General features: G+C 41.1%; 1 protein-coding gene across 1 annotated transcript; it reads right to left on the minus strand.

The window, feature by feature from the left end:
* Positions 1–244: 244 nt before the first annotated feature.
* ptpn23a (protein tyrosine phosphatase, non-receptor type 23, a) lies at positions 245–24544 on the minus strand. Its single transcript, XM_059338292.1, has 24 exons — positions 24298–24544; positions 19511–19585; positions 18552–18679; positions 17050–17126; positions 16078–16127; positions 15176–15307; positions 15022–15102; positions 14794–14925; positions 14626–14673; positions 13761–13817; positions 13572–13630; positions 13387–13466; positions 11716–11830; positions 11561–11626; positions 10665–10810; positions 10253–10570; positions 9112–9266; positions 8693–9024; positions 5541–8082; positions 4622–4806; positions 4385–4489; positions 4118–4256; positions 2647–2760; positions 245–1577 (listed from the first exon to the last, which is right to left on the minus strand). The coding sequence occupies exons 1-24, from the start codon at positions 24379–24381 to the stop codon at positions 987–989; spliced, it is 5811 nt and encodes a 1936-aa protein (XP_059194275.1). The 5' UTR covers positions 24382–24544; the 3' UTR covers positions 245–986.
* Positions 24545–27870: the final 3326 nt, after the last annotated feature.

The raw sequence follows: 27870 nt of genomic DNA on the forward strand, positions 1-27870 counted from the left end.
GTAACATTTTATTTCTCACTGTTTATACAGCTGTCAGGAGAATCAGAGCTGTGGCAGAACAATACTAAAACAGTGAAGTCTATAAACCCCCAGGTCTGCTCCTATAGCCTCCTCCCTTCATTGGCTGGCTACAATCTACGCAGGCTGTAGTAGTGGAGGTAACTTATTTACTATTTTGTAACACAAAAAAAAGCGCAAGACTTTGTACTAATTTTCAAATAAAGAGGCTTTGATACCACAACAGTTGTCTGTCTACTGGATTTATTTAATATTTTTTACAATAATGAATGATTAGTGAAAGTTTACCAGAAGGACATTTGGAATAGTCTAACTTTATGTAAGATATTTACAGTGTTACACATGAAGAAAAATAATCAACTTGTTAAGACGTGCTGATTTGTATGCTGCTCTGTGTTAACATGGCCACTCAGCTATACACACTGATTGAGTTACAGGTGTTTGTGTCCTTGAAAAAAGCTCCACCCAGCTCCTCTGGCCTGCCTGCAAGTCCATGCATCCTTTATTCCAGTTACTAAAACACGATCGCAGACCAGCGCAGAAGGGAGCAGCCGAACACCGTCACACCCTGTGGGAGGGGCTATGAGAGTGGAGTGCATGCTGGGATTTTTTTTCTTTTTTGGGTTTGGGGGGGCCCAGATCTGGTGCTGAGAGTGCAGAACAGCCACACGAGGAAAGAAAAGCAGCGAAGAGTGACGGGAGGAATACAGACGAGTGCATAGAGATCTGGTCCCAGAAGCCACCAGTGATGGAAGGAGAAGCAAGTGTGTCTGTGTCTCACCCTAAAGCAAACAAACCTGAACCCCTACCGTCTGCCACCAGGCACGTCTTGGTAATCAACACCGCTAAAATGTCTCTGACTCTCAGATTCAGTGTTTTCTTCTTCAAAGCAGGATTAGAAAGAGCTACAGGCCTTCGCTGACACCTGGTGGTAGAGAGAAAGAAAGGCAGCGGTCCGTTGGCTCGGCTCAGCGCTTGCCGAGGCTCCAGAGCGGGTCCAGGCTGCTGAGGGGGTCGTCCCCTTCCTCCCCTCGAGTCCCGTGGAGACCCTGACCCTCCGCCGGCTGCAAGAAGCTCTGCTTGGTCACCCTCTGCTTCCCCTTGCCCCCTCCCTCCATGGAGAAGGCCTCGGGCGTCAGCGCCGCCAGCAGCTCCAGCGACGAAGGGGCGGGAGCGGAGGAGGGAGGAGGCGGGCTGACGCTGGGCGCAGCCTCCGGGACTGGCTGGTGGTTGGCTGCTGGTGGCGTGGAGGGGGACGCAGCATCCAGGCCGTTGGGTGGAGGGGAGTGGGTAGGGGAGGAGAGAGGCGGGCTGAAAGAGGAAGGCGGCTGGGGGTCTGCGGGGGGGCAGGGCTCCTGCAGCTGCTGGAAGTCACTCAGCGAGTCGAGGCCGGGAAAGATAGCGGCGCCCTGCTCCTCCAGGCCGTACAGGGACTCCATGGCCGGGTCTGTGGCGCTGGGCGGCCGGATGCTGAGCTTGGCGATGGTGGCTTGGATGGAGCTGATGGGCATGTCTCCACCGAGGACGATGTCCTGCTGGGACTCCTGTCTGGAGTAAGGCTGCAGAGAAGACAGAAATGTTCAGATAAAGAGACAGAAAAATATAATAATTTTGGACTGGAAACATGTTGCATTTACTGAACGTAAAATATAATATACACATTATACATCATTTTAATAAATGGAATATATATTATACTATTGTTTTTTTATATATGTATATACACTGTATATCTAAAAAAAGCTACAAAAATAAAAATGATGTAACTATGAAGCAACTTTAGTGCAACCCACTGAAAATTCTCATATATAAAATATATAATTTAGACCGAATACAACCCAGATCCCATTAAACTTGGGACACCGGAAAAACAGAGTGCATCAATTTATTTTCTCGATTTATATTCAAGTAATTTTGAACATAAAAGATAGTGTCTCTATCCAGTTTTTGAATATATGTCAAAAATAATTAAATTATTCTTTTAAGTTTTATACAACATCCCAACTTTTTTTGGGGGGGGGGTGTTGTTGTGCACTGCCACAACCTACTGAAAACTAAAAATATATTCAATATTTTTGTAAACTATATTCAACACAACTACTGCTGCTGCTCTACTGAAGATAAAAAAGGAGTACCTCATCCGACCAGAACTCGTAGAATTCCTTTGGAACAATCAGGTGAGCAAAATAAAAAATAGTAAAACATTACAACTGAAGTGAGAATGATTAAACAGATTGGTGCTAGCAGGGGATGGGAGTTCACGAGAGGAACAGTAATTCTACTCTCTAACACTAATAGGGCTCCCCTCGACCAAATAAACCCCTATTCGAATAAAATCAACAGATCAGAAAAAATGAGCTTCCTCAAAGATTTGTGCAAAACCACCACTCTGAATCTTGTGTGTCTACAGATGTGCTCATTAGTTACTCGGAAATAAGTAATTCAGTTTTTAAAAAAAGAATAAAAAAATTACTCATGGACTTAAGAAATCAAGTCAACTAAGACCAAAACAACCAATTAGTGTTCAGATGACTAATGGACTGAGAGGAGGCAACTTAAACACCACAGACTCATCTAACCCACTGATTAATGATGATTGATTCATGATGATTCATTTGAGTGTCAGACCTTGGTGGCTGCAGAGTTGGTGCTCCTGCTGCAGGTGGCGGTAGTGATGCCGTGTCTCTGAAGAACCTGCTCAGCGTGCTTCAACACGGCCTCATAGCAGAACTTCAGGTGGAGCTGAGGACACACACAAAGACAGTATTAAAATAAAGCTTTTTATATCTGAAAATACCATCAATATTTTACATCAGCATACCTAAATTACTATTATATATATATATATATATATATATAATATAAAAACATAATCCAAGCTTAAGATCCACGTGCTAAATACACACTTAGCCCTGGCATAAGAATGCATGTGCTACACTACAAGCTTCATATTTTAGGTCCATTTCTTTCTTTTAATTATCACTATCTATTGCATTTTTTATTTTTTTCATATCTTGTGTTCATTCAACTTGTTGTAAATAGCATCTATTATTTTAGAGACCTTGTATAAGCCCATTAGGATGTCTTGTCTAACTGCACAATTTCCTGTGAACCCATTTCATGTATTTGTTGATTTTACTTGTGCTAATGGAAAGAAAAAATATTTTCGGTTTTCGTTCATGCAATTTATTTGTAAATTATATGTGCACCCTGCTATTTATATTTTTTACTAAATCAGTTTTCAAAGCTGCTCTATGCAGGGTTCATCTGTGACAATGCACCTGTATCCTCAGCACAGACCACACAGTGGAGCTGCATTACAGTCACCTGAGTAACAACTGGGATGTCACTTTTTCCTAAATTTCTCTGAATCTCTGATCTTCTATTAGCCACCAGGAAGAAATTCATTTCTAAGCAATGCACTGTCGACGCCAGACTATATCACAAATGAGACATATTCTGGAGACCACCTTCATTTCTCCGTAGAGGAGGCGTGGTTTACGATCGTCCAGAGCCGTTTATTGGGCGCTACGAATGTCTATCATAAGCGTCTGTACGTAGCTAGCCAATCGTATCAGTTATACCAGATGACGTATGTAGAGTGACAGAAAACCCCATTAGCTTAGCCACTAGCGGGGCTAGTTGGTAGATTAGGCTTTTGCCAAATCCTGTTGGAAGAAAGGCTACAACATCCTTTTTGGTGATGATAAAGGAGTGTAAAGCCAAACGTTGTTCTTCTTTTAAAATAAACTTTCGCTCTAAACTATCTTGAACACCGTCTACAGATAGATCGAAAGAGCTTGGCGTCTGCTGCAGCCATGTTGGATCTGTAAGCAAACTACAAGCTTCTGTCTGTCGAATAGTACAGTCCCTCCTCGTTCTGTGATTGGATACCAAAAGTATCAGCAATGGACACCATGCCGCCTTGCAGTTAGAAAACAAAATCGAGCGCGTAAGGCAGCATGGGTATACCCAGGCTACTGTCGACCGGAAAAGTCCAAAAAATTGAATCTATTACCGCCTGCACAACCCCGCCTGCTGCAGCTTTTAACCCATTATACAAATTAAATACAAAGCTTAAGGGTTGTGTGTATCTGACCTTCTCCTGCAGCATGTTCTTCCTCTGTTGTCTCATCTTCTTCACCAGCAGTGGAAGGTCTGGGATCCCGTTTCCTGCCTCCAGCTCCTGCAGCGCCGCGTACAGCAGACAGAAAACGCCGGTGCGTCCAACGCCCGAGCTGAGGCAGACAGAGTTCAGGCTGGTTATCCAAACGACTGTGGATCACTGATTTACTGCATGTTTGAAACTGTAAAACAACACGATTTGTACTGTATGTTTTTTGGTGCTATTTAGGATAGGACTCACCTGCAGTGCACCACGACAGGTGTGTGTAAGGGCCTCTGGTGGAGGTAGTGTCCATGAACCTCCTGGATGAACCGCAGCAGGTTGCTCTTGCTGTCAGGAAGACCCCTGGTGAGAAATATGAAGAAATGATCACTCCACTAATTTAGAATGGTTAGAATAATAAATCCCAATGACAAACTCTGGATAAGAGTCATGTATTTTCTGCAGAAACTAGTAAAATAAAAATCAATGACTCACAGCTCCGGCCAGGAGGTGAACTGGAGATGGACGACGGTGCGCTTCAGGCTTTGGTCGCGGTACTGCAGGCTGATCATGCGCTCCACGTGTGTCGGTGTGGTCTTCTGCGTGGTGAGGCTCAGTGTGATTGGTCCCTGAGAGAGCTGCTGGCCGCGCTCTGTTGGGAAGTAGCGCACAACCTTTCCCTGGGAGAGATCGAGAAGACAGCATTAAAAACACAGACGTGACAACAGAACAGGTGAGAGGAAATCACATTTACAGCGTGTAGCTGAAAGAAATTGTTGGATTTAAAACTACAATGTTTCAGGGATTCTAATTCTTTATATTTAATTTATTTCTGTTTAAAGTAATTTCCATCAAAGCAGTGATTATATAAATTAAGTTACACATTGTGGTAAAATTGTTTTCTCAAATGTATATATTTTTTAAAAAGGACAAGAACTTAGAACCTAAGCCTTAAAACCAACAAGGACGACAAGGCCTTTGAAAGCCTGAGAAAAAATGTATTTAATTATCTTCAAATGCGCAAAATCCATATGTTGATGAAGGTCTTGTTAAATGATTAAAAGTTTCAAAAACTAAAGACTTTAGACTGTTCATTGAAAGTGCAGAAATGTGTACTTTCCCCTATTAAAAAATAAATAAAAAAGTACAAATTTTGAAATATAAATCACCAAACTAAAAGACATAAGATATATATATATTATTTTATATATATATATATATATATATATATATACTAGAAACTAGAAAAAATAATGAATAAGAAAAATGTAAATTAAAAATAATAATTGTTACATGCTGCTATATTTATAGCAGCATGTAACAATTTGCATGTAACTTTTCTGCAGGAGTACACCATATGTTGTTTTAATCACTTCCATATGGATCACAGTGTAAACTAAACTGAACCCAGTACCTTTTCCAGCTCCTGCTCTGAAACCAGCATGACTATCAGTGACACCTTCTGCTCGTACACCATCAGCCAGAAGTCTGCCGCTGTGCCAGTGAGCGGAGCCTGAGTGGCGATAAGGCGCGGGCAGTATGGCGACAAGTCCTCCACATAGCTGGCGTTGATGTAGTCGTCTTTGCCTGACTGCAGAATCACTCGATTCAGGTCATAGGGCATGACATCCTGGTGACGGTTCTTCATGGTGTAGCAACGGGCGATAGCGATGGAGAGTTGGCGGGCGTCCTTCTCCTGCTGGTCCTGTAGCTCTTTCCAGCGGGCGTCCAGCACCGACAGACCGCCCTCGCTCTCTGAGGGGTGCTCCAGGGAATCCACCTGGGCTCTGTAACGTTCCAGTTCACCGTGAAGACGGGCGACGCGCTCTGGAGCTTGGTATGGGTCGCCCTGGATCAAGAGAACTGCCTGGGAGCTCTTCTTGCGACGCTCTCCATCTTGTGGGTCAGCTTTGGTGGGTTGGAGGACGTTGGTGGGCGCCTTGGTGCCTCCAGGTTGGCTCTCAGGGCTCGAAGAGAGGAGGTCGTCTGTGCTTGAGTTCTGGCGCTGAAACAGCGACGTGGAGGGAGAGACAGCCGAGGGGGAGGGGAGAGTGGGCGGAGCTGTGCCTCCAGGGGTGGGAGCTGGTGTGGGTCTCTGCTGGGGGTTCAGACTCAGGGAGCTGGGACCTGGAGAGGGGGATGGGGAGGGGGAAGGTGATGGGGAAGGAGGGACAGCGTTGGGTGGTGGAGCCACTGGTGGCCCTCCAGGAGAGGGCTGGATTATGTGCTGTGCAGGGGGAACGTGTGGACCATGTGGGCCCATGGCAGTAGGCTGCTGGGGGGCACTTGGAGGTACACTAGCTCCTGGAGCTGAAGGGTACATAGGAGAAGTCATGGGAAGAGGAGCCTGAGGTTGTTGGGGAGCAGCTGGCTGTGGTGCCAGGGCCTGCTGAGGCATCAGTGGAGCCCCTCCAGGGTAGCACACTCCCCCAGAATGAGGGGGCTGAGCCTGGGGTTGGCTGGGCATCTGCATGGGCTGCTGGGGCATGTTTTGTATGGGAGGCTGTCCAGGGTGGGGGTGATGTTGTGGTGGTAGTGCATTGGGGGGCATCTGTGGCATAGGGCCCCTTGGCAGGTGGACCTGAGGACCAGGGACCATATGAGGTTGTGAGACCGGAGGCATCTGTGGCCGCAAAGTGGGGTGAATGGGCTGGCTAGTGGGGGGCATGTAGTTCTGTGAGACTGGAGGCATTTGCTGACTTGTGGGGGGCATCTGTGCTCTGGGACCACCTGGTATCTGCATCTGCGGGTGGGGCGGAATCTGCTGGGCATTAGGGGGCATGGAGATTTGTTGCTGTTGTGGCAGCATGTGTTGGTGAGGGTGTCCAGGGGGCATTTGTTGGTGTGGGTGGGGCAGGTAGGGTTGAGATGCAGGAGGTGCTGGCTGAGAAGTTGGTGGCATGTGTGGATGAACAGTTTGAGGTGGCATCTGGCCCTGAGGTGGCCTTGGCATGGAGCCGGGCATCATGTGGGGGTGCTGCTGGGGTACATAGCCCTGTGGAGTCTGGTAGCCTTGTGGGATCTGAGGCTGGGGCTGATAGCCGTTTTGTTGATGCGGCTGCAGCTGACCTGGGAATGCCTGCTGGTAATGGGGAGGAACACCAGGCTGAGGCGGCATGTATCTATGAGGGTAAGCCTGCTGAGCCTGGAGATGAGGGTGGGGGCCAGGAATAGCTCTTGGTCCAGGCTGATACCCCTGAGGAAGTGGTTGTCCAATGGGCTGAGGGTATGGCTGCTTCTGCTGCTGTGGTGGTTGTGGTTGGGGTGCAGGAGTTTGGGCCGGGCCTTGCATGGGCATTCCAGGTCGGGGCATAAACTGGGGGTAGGCCCCCATCTGTGGAGGTACAGTGTAGCCAGTTGAGGCTGCAGGTGGGACCGGGTGGTGCTGTGGTGTTGGGGCGTAGCTGGGGATGGGGGCCTGGATGCTATCCACAGTGGTGGTTGAGGGCCGAACTGGGGTAGGGGCTACAATGCCAGGCTGGGGGGCTTGAGGATGGGGTGGCCGATAACCTGACACAGCTGCCTGGTTTGGCATCTGTGGAGGCATCTGTGGTGGCATCTGAGGGAGGGGTCCACGTGGCAGAGGCCCCGATGTAGGAAACTGAGCTATCCGTGCCAGGAGCTCCGGAGGAGGCAGGTTGGCAGGGAAGCGAGGAAGACCGGCAGCCTGAGCACCGGGCCAAGGCAGAGAGCTGCTGCCACCCAGGTTGGCTGTAGGCGGGATGAAGGTTTCAGGACCGGGCAGACGAGCAGCAGTGCCGGGGAAGGAAGGAATGTCAGGCGGGAGGCTGCGGAGCTCTTCAGGTAAGTCACCTCCCAAGGCCAAGATGGCTGCACTAAGCTGGGCCAGCTCCGGGTCCTCCAGGCTCGAGCAGGCAGAGTCGGTATCGGAGGACTTTGGCTTCAAGGAGGGCTTGGCTGCTGTGGGCCGTGCCGGTGGCTTCTTCTGGGTCTCTCTGAGTACAACATGAAAATCAGGGATTGAAAAACAAGTTTCACCTTTAACAGAGGGGAAAGATACATTCTTCATTAAATTGCCTTTTCTATATCTAAAGGTCAATGTTGTGAAATGGAAAATATTTTGTTGTTTTGACTTTATGAAAAAGCCAATATTAGAGCAACAATCTATAAAGAAACTACAGTGGCAACAAGAAATCCCATTTACAGTATATAGTGGAGAACAGCAACAGGATGAAAAAGCAAGAAGAGTGGAACCAAGGCTGCCCTCTCTTAGCTGACTGGGATTTCTTACGTCAATTAGTCTTTTTGCATTTTTTTATGAATGTCTTATTTCCCAGAAACAGTCAAGCACATCTCTGATAAACACAAGATTTTAGAGTGTTGCTTTTGCATGAATCTTTGCATAGAAGATTAAATAACCTAATCTATTAGTCAACAAAATCATACGAGTGTTAGTCAACTAAGAACTTCTTTAGTCAAGACAGCCCTCAGTCTAACTGACAGTGACAGTAATCCACTGTTACTTAATACACAGTTTTCTTGTATTTCAGATTTAAAAGCCTCTCTCCTCATATTAAAACTTTATCATTTCAATGTCTGCCTTACTTTTCCAAGGCGGGCTTCCTCTCCTCTGCCCTGGTCTGACACAGAGTCTTGGCCCTCTCCAGCAGACGGGACGCTTTGGCCTCCAGGTCCTCGTAGAAATCCTTCCCCTCCTGCGATTTCTTCATCAGGTCCTCATAAGCTTCGTACGAGCCCACCAGTCCCTGGACGGTGCTGTTCCACTGCTGCTCGGTCTGGCTCAGGCCTTTGCGGACCGAGGCGTACTGGACGTTGGCCTCGGTCAGGGCCTTCAGGATGTTCTCCTGAGCTGCCAGGTTCTGGTCGATATACACCTTCACCTGCTCGTACTTCTTCAGCTGCTCCTCAAATATACGCTGGAAAGACACGGGTCAGTTAGAGATCTCACAAATAAGGATTTTAAAAATGCTGTCAGTGTTTTTGTGGCCTTCTGGGATTCGTACCTTCATGTCTGCTCTTTCTGTGGTGACGAGGGTGGAGGTGATGTCGTCCTGCTGGATCAGGTCGCGGAGCTGTTTCTCCAGAGAGCCTCTCTGTTCCCTCATTTCCTGCACCTTCCCCAGGATCCGCTTCATACACTGCAGGCCTGCTACTTCCTCTGCACACACATATACACAAACACACAGAGGGTCACACTCACAATTCATAACAACATTATAAAGATAAAGCTAATAAACCTGTTCAGCGTTTCAAATCTTATTTTTCTAACTGTGAAGGACATTGTAAACCTGGTTTTGATCATTTTTACCTACATTGTCTTTACACCCTAATGGTTAGTTTCATAAGATAAGCTACATATTTTACCTTTTTTCACAACACAATGCAGCAGACAATGCTTACTTTTACAATTTAACATCTTAAAACTCTCCAGCTTGTTAAATAACTTAAACATGAAACTATTTCCACATTTTCTTAATAATAGACTTAACTCTTTTTCAAGCAGAAATACCACACAAGTATTTTTTGTTTTTTCTTCCTCTCATGTGGTAGTTAACTGGATATACAGTCATGAAAAGAATTATTAGATCACCCTTGTTTTCTTCAATTTCTTGTTCATTTTAATGCCTGGTACAACTAACTAGCTGATATCTAGCCATTTTCCATGGACAATGACTAGATATCAGCTCTTAAATTTAACTCGTATGAGCTATTTTTGTTGTTATTATTATATTTGTCCAAACAATGTACCTTTAGTTGTACCAGGTATTAAAATGAACAAGAAATTGAAGAAAACAAGGGTGGTCTGATAATTTTTTCCATGATTGTATGTGGCTTTAAAAGTGTTTTTTTAAATAAACAAACCAATGGAAGACATCACATTGAGCTGGGTAATGATAATACAATTATTTGACATTTTAAAGACCAAACAATTAATCAAGAAAATCAGCAGATTTATCGATAGAGTAAATAATCATTAGCTGCAGTTGTATAATGAATCACTGTACTTTATTATTGTTCTTTACACTGATGAAACTTATCAAAACCTGTCAAACTGTTGAGCAGAAAACCCTCATCCCAACACTTATTTGTGCCAAATCCTTCTGAAGAACACACACAAACCCTGACCATCAAACCTGCCCTCACCTTCGCTGAGCTGGGGCCGGGGCAGAGCCTCTTTCAGACTCTCCAGTGGCCCCCCCAGCAGACGCAGGTTGCTGATGTGCAGGTTCATGGCCCGGTGGAGCTCCGTGTTGGTAAAACTGGCCTTCTCGTGAGCCTCCATGTACTTCACCAGGTCCCTGCGGATCTCAGCCAGAGCCTGGCTCTGCGCCGCTGGGTGCACCTCGCTTGCAGCGGGGCCCCCGACCTCCTGGAGGGCCCGCTCACCACCCTCGTCTGCGTCCAGGACATCTATGATCTCCTTCAGTGAAGACTCCACATCAGTGAAGACACCCGAGAGCCCTACAGAAGCAAAGCATTATTTACGTAGATGCACACAAATTATCATATATGCAAACAAGTAGGGTGCCGTGTGTGTACGTTTGTTTCCACTGACCCTGCATGGACAGGATGAGGCTCTTGACGGTGTCAGGTCGGACACTGAGAGCAGCACACTTCTCCATCAGGACCGGAGGGATGTGACTGTACATGTCTAAGTTGTCCACCGACTCCGGCTCCAAGCCCAGAGAGTCCATGAACTGCCTGCAGGAGGAGAAGAGACCAGTCAGCTCACACTGAAAAAAAATATTTCTTTCCTTATATCATTTTTACTTTTTTGCATCAATGGTTGTCTACAATGGCCTAAAAATGTACCAATAATCTAAAATAACTGCATTTTATATTTTGATGTGAGGATGGTGTGATACTTACTGATTTGTCTTTATGTTGTATTGTATTTTTAATCCATCATGTCGTTTTATTGTTATAGCTTTTAAATCTATTTTATTGTATTTTATTATGATCAGTTTTATTGTTCTCTCGTCTTTTTAATTGAACTCATCTAGCGCTTAAATCTAGTTTTTATTTCACTCTGTTTTACTACTTTTACTGTTTTCATTTTATTACATTTTCGTCATTTTATTGTCTTGTGTGCCTTGATCTCAAACTGTTTAATTGTTTTTGTCTTTTCTGTTGTTTTAGTCTACACTTCTGTTCTCTCCCTCTCTCTCTCTCTCTCTCTCTCCACAGTCAGTCACCTGTGCAGCACTTTGAACCACACTAACCTGTATGAAAGGTTAGTGCAGAATAAACAAAATACATAAATAAAGTTTGATTGGTTGAGTCAACTTCTTGCAAGCCAACAGAACAGGTTACTGACAGAAATACTCTACTAGCATATTTCTTTAAATCTCTTGAAATAGTGCTACAGTTTATTGTCAGAAATGTCAGCTCATTTTTTTTTACAGAAATGCTCCCTCTGGGCAAACACACACACACTCATGATGTACTCACTCTAGAGTTTCATTCTTGCTCTCGATCTTGACCATGACGTCCCTCAGCAGCTTGGCCTTTTCCTCGCTGGAAAAGCAGAAACAGATATTAGTAAACTTTCTGACAAAACACACTCTTTTTCACCTTCAACCTGAGCATCCACTGTGTGTGCCTACCTGTACAGCGACGAGGCTTCGTGTGCAGCCATCGGCACCAGCTTGGCAAACAGGTCTGGTCCGGTAACACTGGGGTCTGTGGGGTTGACTGGTAGAGCTTTCACCAGCGGGGCACCTAGAAGGGCACAGTAGCTGGTTTTACTGGCACAGTAACACATGAGATCAACAGCAAAACAGCTACAGCTTCTGTAGTAATCTCTGCCAGACGTAAACCTGGAGGGGATCATGCATAAGCTCATGAGTGTATCAGTTAGGGGTGTCAACATTTCAAACGAAATCAAAAATGCTGGTTTTGAAAAAAAATATTACAATTTGACTACATGGCCTTAGTATGGTGCATTCCCAAAATAATCATATATATAATCATATAATAATCATATCACACTTGATACCATTTGTTTAAAGAAGAATTTGAAAATGTAAATAGCAGTTGTTAGGACATCCTGTAAAAGAATAAAGACTTCATAGTGGCACAATTGCACAGCTGTCAGTGCTGTAAGGAAAAAAAATGTTTGAATCAATATTGAGACAAATTGTGAAATTAAAATCTAAATAACCAGTAGATAAATCAATGATGTAAACAATCAAGTTGAATCCCTAATTAGCAATACATTTATTTTGCTCAGCCACCTTCTTCTAAGACAGAAAATCTTATTTGATTAAAATAAAAATTAAAAACACTCTATTTAACCAAGACGATGGCAAATACAATCTCAAATAGCATCAAATCCTAGAGGTAGGATCCAAGTACTAGAGGTGGGGAAAAAAATCAATACAGCATAGTATTGCGATATTTTGCATGGCGATATTATATCGATTCATGGCCGCCAAGTATCGATATTTAGCGTTGCGTCAGCCCGCAGTTTTATGTCGAGCATCCTCCACTTTTAGGAATATACTGGTATCATATGAAACAAGAAGATCTAAGGATCTATAGGCACCATGTGCGTCAGAATATTGTGTCGGGAAGTTTTCAAAATAACGTTGCAAAGGTAGGCTATTTTTTATGTTTTATGGTCATTTTCAAAGCGATCATGTAACCTCTGATGTCATGCTATCTCAATGAAAATAGGCTCTCCTGGTTTCCACAAGTCTCTTCTTCACATATACATGGCTGCCTCCCAATTCAGAACTGAGAATTTTCTGTTATTTGACAAAACAATTAATTTTGTGGATACAAAATGTAGTTAAACAGTTAAATCGTAATATATTGTATCCTTATAGCAAAATGCTAAAAAATCGCAATAATATCAAGTGACTCAAATATTGGGATAAAATCATATTGTGGGGCCTCCAGTGATTCACACCTCTATAAAAGTAAAATAAATATTTAAAACCTGCTACAAAAGTGATTAACTCACTTATTTGAGCTTTCACTCAGTGTTGTGTATCAGCTGATGCTTCAGAGTGTGAATGTTACTAGAGACTAGGCAGGTGTGCCCTGATAAACAAAACTGTATCAGAATTCTTTTATAATATATGTAACAAGTCAAAGATTCTACATTGTTGAAACCTGCTGAGTCACACACTAGTAACCTACAGGAGGCCACACCCAGTTTAAACAGAGCCAGAGACACACAACAGGCTGTTCTTATCACTTTGAATACATACATTCAACAGAATACGGATGCAAATGCAGCTTTGCATGCACACAGTGATAAAGCCTGTTACCTTTAACTGAAGCCAGAGTCTCCAGAGAAGGAACTGTCTCATGATAAATGAAGTCATTGTCCTTTTTGGCTGAATTAAACCTGGAGGTAAAAAGCAATTTAAAGCATGTTAACATATATTTCTATTAGGTACAGCCAGTAAGACACAGATTAAACTGCATGAAAATATCAACATGTACTGCTCACTTTCCCCCGATTACGTCCATGGTGAATCTCAAGGCCTCTTGCACGCTGTCAGGTTGACCCTGGTTGTACCAAGACAAAACAAAGAAGAGTTGGTGAGTGTGATTCCATTGTTTTCCCAAACTAAAGACAGGTTACAGCAGCACTGAAATGATCTGATCATGTGTTGCTGGGAAATTAGAGCCAGTCTACCTTGGCCAGCTTGATGGCTTCACTGAGTTTGTCCATGGAGCTCTGCAGATAGGCCAACTGTTGTAGGAAAAAAAAACATTTAATAAAGCAACAGAAAGAAATGCAGCGAAGTGGTAGTAAAATAGAAAAAACAGTGAGACATTTAGCAGAAGGAAAAGCAGCTTCCAGTGTCTTCAACAATAAAATGTGTAACAGCTCGGTCTGCTGCAGTTTTTCTGAAAAGTGTAGATGTATTTCTGACTACTTTTGTATTGCTTTGAGATAAAATAGTGGTTTTGTTGAGCTTGATGCCTGGGAGTAAGGGGCTGCATGAGAAAACAGAAAAGCCCATCCCACCAAAACTTGAGAGACATTTTCATATAAAAACACTGCTGGAAAATTGACAAGCTTTCTTTCAGTTTGTCTTGCCGAAAAAAAATATGTAATTACTTTTTTTTATTTTCAACAATTGCATATTATGGTTGAATTTAGAGCTGCAATTAGTCAAATTATCAATTAAAGAATTGTTTCAAGTTTTTTCAAAAATAGCAGAAAATGCTGCTTTCAGTCTATTGAATATGGAGATTTCCTTCTTTTTTGTTCATATCATATTAAACTAAAAATCACAACACCTTGGAGAAGCTGTGCTGTCCACTTTTCACAACTGTCTGACGTTTTATAGATCAGACAGTGAATCGAGAATTGATATTCAGATTTGTGGATATTGAAAATAATCGTTAGTTGCAGCCCTAGTTGAATTTTCATGAATTCTCACAAGCAAACAGATGATCATTTCTCTCTGGACCAACAGTAAAAGAACAGATCACAGCCTCAGCAGCCTGACAGGTGATGGGAAAAAAATCTTAAATGTGAAATCTGGCCCTACCCGCTCTCCGTACTTCTGCTGCTCCTCGGCCTGTTTTCCCATGTGAAGCTGTTGAAAGAAAAAACAAAACTGTCATCAAGTAATCAAACGCCAACACACAGACACGTTCGTACATGCATTGAATTGAACACACACACACACACACACACACTCCCCCATTAGACTCACATGTGCAATAGAAGCAAAGTAGTAGATCTTCATCTGAACCAGTTTTTTCCAGTCTTTCTGAATCTTTCCCAGCATAGATGCCGTCTCTGAGTTCTCCAGAGCCCTGCAGGCCTCTTTATAGTAATCCACCACCTGCAGCACAACAGCCACTTAGTATTCTCTGACACTTGAATTATTGATTGATATGATTTGATATTATTAAACGTAATAAATATTTAATAGTAAGACCTGAGCGCTGATGCGAGCAACCAGGAAACTCTTCCTGTTGTCCAACATGGACTTCTCCAGTAGACACTCTTGAGCCTGGCCCTGAGAGGCAGACACAGGGGCATTAGACTGTTATCTATGCGTGTTTGTGTGTATCTGTATGTGTGTCACCTACCAGCATAAGGTTGATGTTGAGGTTGAGGATCTGGTGGCTCATGTCCACACTGAAGTTGTGGCTGAAATGATCTCTCAGGTAGGAGAAAGCCCCCGCAGAGCACTGGAAGTGTGTACACGACACCTTCATCCCCTGGACAGAGAGCAGAGGGTCAGAGGGACTGTTTGTGCGAACCAAGATTATTATAGTTACCGAAAACTAATGAAAAAAACGAAAACTACATTTATTTATTTTTTCATTAACTGGAAAAAAAAAAAGATGACTACATGAAAATGTATTGTGTGGTTACAAAACTAACTAAAATTAAAGTGAAAATGTCTTTTGTTTTCGTCTTTTTCAACTTTTTTCATACATAATCCAGTGTTTCTAGTGCTGAGTGTGTGTATTCCTGCTTTGTGGGCTTCTGGGAGAAGTTAGTTCCAATTGAGAAGCTGCTGGTCAGTGAACATGCAGGAACACATGTTAATATGTTTACTGAGACTGGGATGTCTACACTAGAACGAAAATTCAAAACACCTGGAACTGTGAGAGTTAATAAACTTATTGGGGCTGAGAAATGAAATAAAGGTAAAATGTATTATGACCTCTTTGAATCTGGCACCCAACACATAGCCAAAATAAACTAAAACTAACACTAAAGCTAACAAAAACTAAACTAAAACCAAGCATTTTCAAAAAATAAAAACTAACACTAAAACTCATAAAAACTAAACTAAAACTAAGCATTTTCAAAAACTAAAAACTAAACTAAAACTAGCAAACTCACTCTAAAAACTCATTAAAACTAACTGAATTTGAAAACAAAAATTCACAACGAAATTAAAACTAAAACTAATGAAAAATCCAAAACTATTATAACCGTGTGCACACGCGTGTGTTTGATGTGCCTGTGTGTGTCTTACCTCCTCAGATACTCTGTTGTCCATGGCTCCCAACATGGAGTGCAGGGCCCCTACGGAGAATCCACAGACAGGTTCAGTTAAGTTTCACAGTCAGAAGACGTCAAAACTCCAGCAACACTTGAATTATAAAGAAAAACTTTATTGTTAGTTTTCACCTCTTCAGACTTTAGCTGACAGTGTGCCAGAAATCCTGACTCTGATATTCACATTCAGGAAATACTGGCACACAAATTTTCACTACTCTTTACAGTTTTCTTAACAGTAACTAAGCTTTAGTTTCCTTTAAATATCTCACTGCATTTTTCGTAGTGTGGGCTGTTGATATAATAGTCAATATGTAGCGATATAGCTAGATATCAAACAATTAGTTGATCGAGAGAAATCGGCAACTATCTTGATAATAAATTTGTCGATTGTTTGTTAATTATAGGTCTTCTTTGTTTGGCAAACATGTTCCATCTTCTCAAATATGAGAATCTGATGGTTGGCTTTCCATATCTTGCATTGTAGTGAATCTCTTTGTGTTTTCTACTGGTGGTTGGAGTAATAAAGCAATCTGAACCCTTGGCAGCTTTCCCTATTTTTCTGAGGTTTAATTGAACGACTCATTAATCGAAAAAATAATCAGCAGATGAAGTGCAAATCAAAGGCTGATGAGACAATTACCGCTGGAAGTGTGGAAGCTACCAAAAATGTCATCAGATGAGAAAAAAGAAAGTTTTTTGTCCCTTTTGGCTATTTTAAAAGAACGTTGACCACAAAAATAAATGTTTTTAATGATTTAGATTTGATAAGTTACGTACTTTCTTTTCACTAGTTCGCAGAGAAGTATAGATTGTTACAATCAGTCTTCTAACAATATTTTGCAAAGGTACATTAGTTAAATTAGTTAAAACTAGAAAGTTTAGCAACATGTTTTAACTGGTCTAGTTTACAACAAGACTATTAACTGCTCTTCATGACTCAACTCACCAAGATTGTAGAGGATGCAGGCCTGCTCATAGCTGATGTCATCGTGGGTGACCGTTTTTCCAGAGAAAATTTCAGTCCTGCATACAAACAAAATGGCATATTACAAAGAATACAATTAATAGAAGGCTTACATATGTGTATATTTGACATGATTTTGTGAACAGTATCATTTATTTATGAAATTAAACAGCTCCAAAATGATGACATACTAGTTAAAAGCTATCTAACAATCAATTTGCTCAAGAAATCATATAGATTAAATGTTTTATTAACATCATGCTGCTGCACTAAAGGTGGAAACTTTGAGATTCACATTGGAGATAGACAAAAGGTTAATATCAGTAAATAAATGTACAGTATCAGTCTGATCCCATTCTGTAGAAAGGGAGGGAAAACGAACATCAAATAATCTACTCTGCTGCAGCAAAACCATTAATTAAAAACTAGGGCCGGGACTCGATTAAAAAAATTAATCTAATTAAATAGAGGCTTTGTAATTAATTAATCTAAGTTGATCGCATTTTAATCGCATATAAATATTTGACCTGAGAACAGTGAGAAGTAATTTTTTCCAAATGGATGTTTAGTATGCCATTGAATAATGACTGAATACATAAGCTTAAGCAACAAAAATATTGTTTATTTTTGTTCAAGTCCAACAGACCAGTGCAATTTTTGCTATTAAGTGTAGCAATAACATATTTGGAAATATAGTACATTTCAGAAATTCAGGTAGCCTATAGGTAGGTAGAACTTCTGTAAACTACAATACTTTGGTTTTTTAAGTTAAACACAATCCACGCTAGCTACCACACTAGCCGCTAGCTGCTATATGTTTTGCATTGAGGTGATACTTGAGGCTCGATGTGCTGCGGTGATATGCAAATTCCTTGTTGCATAGCAACACAACCATGCTCTTATCGACGCTTCCATCTGTTGGTTTTTTGTAACTAAATGTCCCATCATCCACGGGGCCAACCACAGCGCTCTCATCAGCTTCTTCCTTCATGTTCACTGTGGTTTGTTGTTGTCTGAACTCATGAATGCTAGTTGGTGCTCCAGTATAATTGGTCCGCCTGAAAGTCATCCAGTGAGAAACGTTCCGCGGTGCAAAAATAAGTGCAATTAAAATGCGTACATTTTTTTTACGCATTAATTTTTGTGTAATTAATTAATCTTAATTAATGCATTAAAGTCCCGGCCCTATTAAAAACTACTCTGACAGTCATAACATCAACGGATCCCCGGATTCAACTGCATTGTAAAATGTTCATGTTATTTGTCCACTCCTGTATGGGAGGATTCAGGGTGGTGAGATGATATTTTCATCTGGAGCAAAATGCAACGAGTGCAACACTAAAATGAGCTTCAGACCTCGAGAGTTCAGGCTACCAATACTTCAGCTCAAGATGGGCTGTGGGAATACTTGTTAGTGCTTCCATTTATTTCACTGTGTGTGTGTGTGTGTGTGTGTGTGTGTGTGTGTGTGTGTGTCATACTACCATGAGATGGGTACAGCAGCCTCCTGGCCTGTTCCCATGGGCACTCGGCTCTGGAGGTAATGCAGCTGGCCAAAGTACTTCCTCAGTGTGCTGCATCCCTCGAAATCCCTCGTCACATTAATCGCACTCTGTGAAACACACACAAAAGCTCATGTTTCACATGGATTTAATGAGCTGTTCTTTACCCCTGCAGTGCCAGAATCAGCACTTCTGCAATTGCAACTAAGTGCACAGTATATTCCTTCCTCTAGAACAGCAAGTTTTAGCATTTAACATTAAGAACTGATCATTTTCTAGATGCCATTTCCAAAGAGCTCATTTTTAGGTTTCATACGGACTTGAATCATGTGCAAACCAGCACACAAACTAGAGAGCGCAGCAGATATCACTTAGTGGTTGGAAGGAGCATTTTACTCCACTTATCTGCCATTACTATTTCCCAGAGGGCAACACAAATATGATTACATCATCATCATCAACACTAAGCTCAACTCTAACTTATTTCAGAGTGGGTTCTGTAGTTATGCAGCACTGGATGCAAGTTTCCTTCCACCTCCAGTGGATGGGTGGAAGGAGGGACAATAAAGTAAAAAATCTGCAGGTGTGACAGAGAGAGAGATATTATTTTGCCCTAAAATGGACAAAGACAAACCGGGTGTGTTCTTGCACATGACCCAACCAAAAACCTAGAAGGTTCTTAACAGTATACGTCCACATCGTCCCAACTTGTGACAATTTATGCAAACATCAATTACAGGAGAGAAACCACACACTGCCAGGCAGCATTTTACAGAAGAATCATAACTTTTTGTCAAGTAAGTTCCCATGTCTTTGTCCATGTTGATCTTCATTCTGCCTTCACTAGGTTTATCAATGGCTTTACAAGTAACCCATATAATGATCACACAGGTCTGACAAAATGACTCTGCTGTGTCTGAAGATGTTTCACATGTTCCCACCTGCCGCAGTGTCTCCAGTTTCTTCAGCTGTTCATTGTAGTTGTCTGGATTTTCTCCATAATTCTTCAAGATGAACTAGAGAAGAGACAGAAAGGACAAGTAGGTTTTTAAGGCTCAGAATCATCTTTAACATTATCCGTCATGCAAAACAAGTTCTTGTCATACAATTCGAACTCAACACTGTGGCTATTTCATCTATATGTTAACCTTTGGCCATGAGCTAGAGCCAAGAAGTTAGTTTAGTGTTCTCCCATTATGCTTCTAGCCTTCTATGAAAATAGGAAATCATGTTAAGTTGAACTCACGTATGTTAATACATCTGCATTGAACATCATAGTACAATTTATGCTTACCTCGTATACTCTTCTATAATCATGTAACTCTTTTTATAATCATGTCCTGTACTACTTAATATATACTATAATCATGTTAATATACATTATGATCATGTTAGGATGAATGACTTCATGTTATTCTCTGTGTAAATGCTGTAATGCTGTAATTGTGTAATAATTGTTTCATTTAATGTGGACCCCAGGAAGAATAGTCTTCATCTCTATGAAGACTAATGGGGATCCTAAGGATACAATAAACAATGCTTTGCCAAGACTGTCCCTGTCCCCTTGAGCCACTGCAATAAGCAGCAAACTACTGAATGGAGCTTGCAGGTCAGGAGGTGAACAACTCTGCAGACATACTCATTATTTTACCAGTGTCTCAGTTTATAATGAAATCATGGATGCAGGAGAGTCACAGCCTCCAGGAAAAACACACAATGACACAGCAACATACAGGCAGGCATTGTCCTGAATCCACAAGCCAACAATGTGCTATTCTGCTTTATGTCTGTGTAAAAGGATTAAACTGTAGCTAAGTTCAGGGTTTCCTGCAGGAAAAAACTTTGGCCAGGGGGGAGGTGAGTGAGCGGGTTCAACCCGAGAACAGCTATCGAGAACCGTTCTCAACAAAAAAAAAGGATAAATTAATTAATTACTTAGATTGTTCAATTATTAATTTTGCCCTCAATATTAAAGAGAAGATGCTTAATCAATTTTTATTTTTGGCTCTCAAAATATGAGAGAAGTTGCTTAACAATAAACCCACAAACATGATGATGGAAAACACAAACTGTTTATTTTTGGGGTCATGGCCTAATAAGTTTGGGAACCCTTGGCACACAAAGCAAACAGAAAATTCAGAAAACAGAAACAGACGAGGGATGCTCCGATCAGGATTTTGGGTTCCGATCGCCGATTCGATCTTACTGAAATCAGTCTCTACAGAACAGGCCTATACAGAAAGGCAACAAGAGACAGATTTTTATAATGATAATAAATACATATATGATAATGTCATGTGTTATTATTGTTATCATTATAATATAAACATTACTAATATAACATACATGGAATGATTAAATGTTGTATTTTTAAATGATTTAATGTGCAAACTTCCCGAGGGTAGCCTACTATTGAACTTCCCTGCTCTGCCCTGTTCGGGACGTCGTCGAACCTCACCGGAAAGACCCGAGTAGTCCCGAGTAGACCCAAATGAACGACGAACAGTTCCGGAGGAAAAATTACCAGTTCAGTGCGCCGCTGCTGCCGCACATCCTCGTTGGTTACGGCCATAGACTGTATGGTTACGGCAGAGTCAAACTGAGCCTAATCATAACTGTTATCACTTAGTGGTCGTTGTGTGTGAGTACAAGTTATTTGCATCGGTTGATTATTATTATTTGCTGTATAATGTGCATTTTATGGATCCGGACCGGTCGCCATGTTGTGATGCGTGATCCCGCACACAGAGTTTTATTTTTGTGAGACCTCACAAGTCAAGTACCTTGTTCATGTGTGAAGCAATTAAAGAGGATAAAAAACTCTATGGAGTAGCTGCAGTTTTTCTAACAGAAAATTAAGGCCAGACTGTCTACTCCAGCATACAAAATATAACACTGCAGATAATAAACTGTCCAGTAGCATTTGCCTTTCATTTTGCGCTCAATATTTTCATGATGACATGATCATCAGGACATTTGTACATGGCAGAAAGTACCGGGATAGCGAGCGCCTAAAGGACCGCACTAACATTAAACTTTCATATCAAGGTGGGGGCCACAAAATATCGTCACGAGGGCCGCAATTGGCGTGTGTGTGTGTGAGAGAGAGAGAGATAGACATGGCGCAGAATGCACTGCAGGCAGACAGCGCAGCACTAAAGAATCAACATTAATTCATTATAACACAAATCTATCTATGTGTGCTGGTAGATTAGTTCTCAAGCTGCCGTGTCGCTTGCATGCGTTGCATCTTTTTTTTTTCTTTTTTTTTTGCCGGACATTCTAGCCCGGGCGCTACAGATTTCAGGCCGGGCGGGGCGCCTGGCCAAATAAGGTCTGCAGGAAACCCTGCAGTTAGTTATAGTTTTAACTGCTACTACCACTAATTTATAAAGGCGTTGATGGGAGCACACCATTGCAAAATAGTTCCCAGGAGTATTACCGAAAGGAAGTTACAGTACTGGAGCTAATGAGGGCAAAGATCTGGTATTTTATGTAACCCAGGAAGGTGCTGAAAAATAGGTTACCAGATAAAGATGAGAATGAAAAGCAGGAAGCATTTAAATCATCTGCATTTCCTTATCATTTCCATAAATATCACAGGTGAAAGCTAGCAAGTTGAATGTGTTTTTCAGTGTTGTGACCTCAATTACAGCAGGAATTTTAAAGTGCCTTGAAGGAGTCCAACTGTGAAACCACATTTTAATATCATTCTTACATCTACCTTGACCATACATCAGGCTGCTGCGTTATTATAGTGATAAAATGTCTGGGGGGAGTACACATTTTAATTAAATAGCAGCCCATAAAGACGTTCTTTGACCAAAGTTTTTGGGCCCTTATTTGTAGCAATTCTCCAAACTGATGATATAAAAAATGTTTGGTTTGGAGTCTGTAGACAGATTTGTACTGCAAAATCAAAGTCATTTTCCAGTTAACTGATATTTCTTAATTTACAAGAGATACATGTAACAAGTTTTATATTTCCTGTGAATATAGTCTAATAAATCTGATTTGCTTTGTATAAGCTGTACTCTAATATGATGCTATACTGGACTATATATGACGCTTCTTGTTTTTTTTGTCATTACAGATCTTTGACTTATCTTTTACAAAAACATGATTTTCTCCAAAGGCAGATTTGAAAGCACTTACTAAAGAAACAAATCATCTAAATAATCCAACATCTAGAAGATCTCCATCCCTTCTCGCCCTTTGTGTTCACTTCATCTTTCTTGTATGATCTGGTTATTCCTGATGTTATTTTTAATATTCCTAATTTGCATTTTATATAGCAGTTAATCAATAGAGTCGACTGATTTAAGCCAGAAAGGTATAACAGGTGTACCTTACTTGATAACTTGTAACATTTTCTTGTAGATGTAACTCTAGAGTAAGATACAAATACATGTTGAGTCTAACAGAAGAGACAAGTTGTTGACAAGGCTGGATTAACCATATGGGCCAACTGGGTAATTGCCCAGGGGCCCAGGACCTGTAAAGGGCCCAGGGCAGTGTGGGCACAAGCAAAACATCTGGTTATCTCTCTCTAATATGTTAAACTGTCCATCAGAGCCATTGCTCAAAAATTAATTTTAGGGTGACGGGGTGATCTCTGTTTAAAATGAGCTGAGGACCAAAAAGCTACTTGATTCGAGATTCTTGATTTTTGTTTGTGTCTTGTCTTCCTCTGTGATGCCTCTATCAATTCAATACTTTTGTGCTGCTGGGAATAGGTGTTGTTAAAAAAAATACTGGATGCTTTGAAAGTAGTTGCTTACTTATTTTTTTGTGAAAATTGAGGACACTTCCTTCCCTCTCTTTTTCTATCTTTTTGTACGGTGTCCTTGAGTGCCAAGAAAAGCGCCTTTCAAATAAAATGCATTATTATTATTATTATTATTATTATTATTATTATTATTACTATCTATGTAGTCGATCAGATTATACTGATACTGATGTGTTTAGTTTTCATAACATTATGTGAGTGAGTGGCCTTGACAAGAGGACATAGTGGTGCATTTGTAGTTCTATGAGCGTTTGCACATCTGTACACAAAAATGCACTTGATGACAGTTAGTAATTGATGTATTGAGTATATTAACTGTATATTACTGTAATTTATTCTATATTTTGCCAGATTATGGTGATTCAGGGGTCGTGATGATGGGGCCCTTGAATATTATTACCCAGGGTACAGCAAAGGGTTAATCTAGACCTGGTTGTTGGTTTGGGGAGTCTTCTTTCTTTTGGCAGGAGTGCTACTCCTCTGACGAAATGCTGTAGTCAGGTGCATGTGACAATGAGATCACTGTTTATTATTTTCCATGTCGCCAGTGTGACTGGGCCGTGAGGAGCCACGCTCGTTATATTAGCAACGTGTGGCACTGCCTTTAGTGCGTTAAATTTGTTTATTTACAAGTAGTCACTCAATTACATCAGATCTGAGGCTAATTATGAACTTCGACTTGACAGTTGCTAGCTTGTTATTAGCTAGCTAACGAAGCTAATGTTAGCAAACAAAAGGCGGTGGTCAGGGATCTTTGCCAGAGTCAGACCTATGCTAAGCTAGCTTCACAGCTACCCGTTCAACAACAACCAGGAGCACTCAGCTGTTTTAACGGTGGCTAACGTTAGCCTCTTGATTGAGTGATCCGGTCGTCGGTAATCCTTGTTTGGTTGACTTTGGACCTCAGCCCTGTTGCTCCACTCCACCCAGCCAGCTCACCTGCCTGACGGACGGGCTGAACTGGAACTCCCCAGCCTCCTTTAGATCCAGCCAGATCATCGGCATCCGCGGAACCGCCTCCATCGTGGCCGAGTCGACACGGGACTGCCGGCCGGTACGATGTTAAAACCACGTCGCTAGTTTTGTGGACGTTAAAGGTTTTCCGAAAAGAAGCAAAGAAGCTCTCCTCCAAACAACTGTGTCATGTATCCATTTACACTTAGACCGGAAACTGGGAATGCACGTCACGTCGACTCCAAATACGTGCCGCGTTGGGATATGGGAAATGTAGTCAATTTGCGATTTAATGGGCACAACTTCCGTTTGCATCCTCCAGTTCAATGATGGGCAACTTAAATGCTGGAGGGGGCCACAATTTGTCATCGACACTACCACAGGGCCACATATAGGACCGTGCACTTTACCACATATGATGAAACTGCAATTTTAAATATATTTACAGTGCAGTAACTTAACATATTTCATGCTCAAATGCATGTATAACAGTATAAATAGGATTACAAAAAGTTTGAAGCAAATAAAAAATAACCTCTTACTGTGATTTCTTTTTTTCAGTGCAAGAACATCAGACCAACATTAATTGCAAGAAGTAATTTTGTGCATTTTTACACTGCACTTTTAAAGTTTCATGCTCAAATGCATGTAGTTGTACTGAGGGCCACTTCAAGTGAGGGTGCAGGCCATATGCGGCCCCCAGGCCTCCAGTTGCCCATCCCTGCTCCAGTTTATCTTAACAGCTTTACAAGTTTATTAAAAATATGGGAGTGCTTTCCATTAGAAAATTGAAATGGGAAGTTGATGCCAGACCCTCAAACTATTAATGAGTTGGAGGATGAATGGAAAAAGTGGCCAAAAAATAAGATACAAGGACATTTCTAACTACTTTGTGTTGACTCTTGGGGTGAATGGCTCTAGAATGCGCAACTACTCTTACTGCGCTTATCTACACCTCCACAGTGGAAAAGTTGTGTAGTATATTTTATGTTACAAGTGGTATATTTTATTGTTACTTTTATATGTGAGTCTTCTGCTTTAGTTAAAGGTCACATTCTGACCTCCTGATTAATGCTATAACGTGCTATAGGGTCTGGAATTTGTCAGATATTAGAGGCGTTTGGAAGCATAATATAGTTGTATCCTTTTTAAGGTTAAAAGTAGATTTGTAGATTGTTACAATTCTGGTTTACAGAAAGGTTAAAACGCCTTGACAGAGACAGAAAAAGGGAGAGAACTCGGGCTCTATTAGAGACGGGACACCTTTTTTCAGCAGCCCTTAATATTGACAAAGTGTTCTCCCCGCTGTACCTAGGCAGTGTAATTTGATGTCTGATAATAAAGAAAACGAAAAGTAACATCTACGTGCTCTTTGATTCATTTTCTCACCCAAGAGAGGTAGTAATTCTACTACAGTTGCAATGTATTAATAGTTTACTATACAACATTGAGGACCTAGTTAGTAGAAAACAACCATATTTAGCTAATAATCGACTCAGTTGCCAACATCACGGTTGCAAAAAAAAAATGTAGCCACCTAAATAAAGACTTGTTCTGAAAAAAGTCCATATCAGTCTAAGTGTACGTTGTATTTAGGTTCCTGGTGGAGATCCGAAGCTGTTACCTATACTGTGTTCAAACATACCAGACTCCATTGACAGAAACAATAATTTTACCTCGCAAAACATTGGAGTTGCTAGTTCACCGCTGCATTAATCAGTTAGTTTGTTCGTTGGTTTTGCATGTTCTTTACATTTTTGAATCACCTAAATCACACAATAAAACAAACTAACTCATTGTTCCATGCAGCAATAGACCAACAACTCCTGTGCCATTTGAGGTAAAATTACTCTTTGACAAAGGAGTCTGGGGGGCTCAGTTTCAACCTGGAAAGGACTGTCACGCAGCAAGGTAAAGTGGAGAAAATATCCTAAATATAGCGTACACTTCAATCACATTAGGCAGACAACAAAAGCCTTAATGCCATGTTTAAAAATCAATTACTCTTGTATAAATTGGTGTAGAGTTATTTGGAAATAGACTATTTTTTCTGCAATATCACAGCGTCTTTACAAAATCCTCCATAGCATAGTTATTATTCTCTCATACCATGTCTTTTTTGTATTAATTTTGGTTATATCTTTTTTCCAACTATAACACTTTGTAAAATAGCCAACAGCAGAATGAAGAATGCAAATGGGCTCAGGAGTGCTGAATCAACATCACAGCAGGTATGAAGTCCTTCTCAGTTCACAAGTCTGTATTATGTTAAATAATTAATAAGCGGCATTTAAAGTTATCTGGCACCATACCTGTAATCAGGCATGGTGCCAGATAACTTTAGAGCAGTTTTAATTTCATACAATACTTAATTCAATACACATTATCAAGACACACATAAAATGATCAAGAAGGCTGGCTCTGTACTTGGTCTCAGGCTGGAGACTTTTGAGGCCTTGGTGGAGAGGAGAACACTGAACAAACTGCTGTCCATCATGGACAATGATCAGCACCCTCTCCATCACACAGTAGAAAGACAGCGGAGCACCTTCTCTCACAGGCTGCTCCAGCTCCACTGCCAAAGGGACAGATAGAAAAAATCTTTCCTGCCACATGCCATCACACTGTACAATAACAAATAATAGTCTGGTTGATTACATACAGCCGTTATGCACTTTATGTGTTTTTTTTATACACACTGTTCATTGCAACTTATTTGTTTCACAGCACCAACATTTTATACTGCATATTCATATTTATTCTGCACTGGAATTCTACTCCTTAATACATACTCCTTTTTTAGACACTTTATTTTTTATTGTATTTTTATATTTTATTGCTTGAAGTATGCCTAGGTTGTTCTTTTTATTTAATTGTGTTGTTATTGTCTCTGTGTCTAATGCTGCTGCTACACTGTAATTTCCCAGCTTGGGGTAAATAAAATATATCTATCTATCTATCTATCTATCTATCTATCTATCTATCTATCTATGTATCTATCTATCTATCTATCTATCTATCTATCTATCTATCTATCTATCTATTATCTCATTTTAGGTTCACAAATTGTTTCTTGCTTATAATGTATAAGATATTCTTGCACATGCACTCATTCTTTTTTTAAACAATATTTTATTGTCATAACTATGGGTGATAGACAGTTATTGATATACAGACATTTTTGTAGTTTACAGTATTCCAACCGCCCTTCCCCCCACTTTATTCCTTCCCATCTACCCCTGTTTTGACCCCTCCATTAATACATAGATTACATAAAATAAAATAAAATAACGACAAAAGGACAGTACAGCAAACAGATATTAGGTAATACAATAAAAGAAAACAAAGGTAAATAAATTAAGAGCGATAACAAATAAAGAACCCAAATACCATTAAAAAAATAATAATAATAATAATATGTATATGTATTCTTTTTTTTTTTTTTTTTTGCAGTAACAGTTCAACGGTTGTACTTGTTCCAGTTGAACGGACTTTGTTTACTGACCATGCGAGCCTTTACCTAATTTAGAGCTACTAGTTGACTACTAAAGAGGTGAC

The sequence above is a fragment of the Centropristis striata genome, chromosome 8 (genome assembly GCF_030273125.1).
Source record: "Centropristis striata isolate RG_2023a ecotype Rhode Island chromosome 8, C.striata_1.0, whole genome shotgun sequence".
Classification (NCBI taxonomy): Eukaryota; Metazoa; Chordata; class Actinopteri; order Perciformes; family Serranidae; genus Centropristis; species Centropristis striata.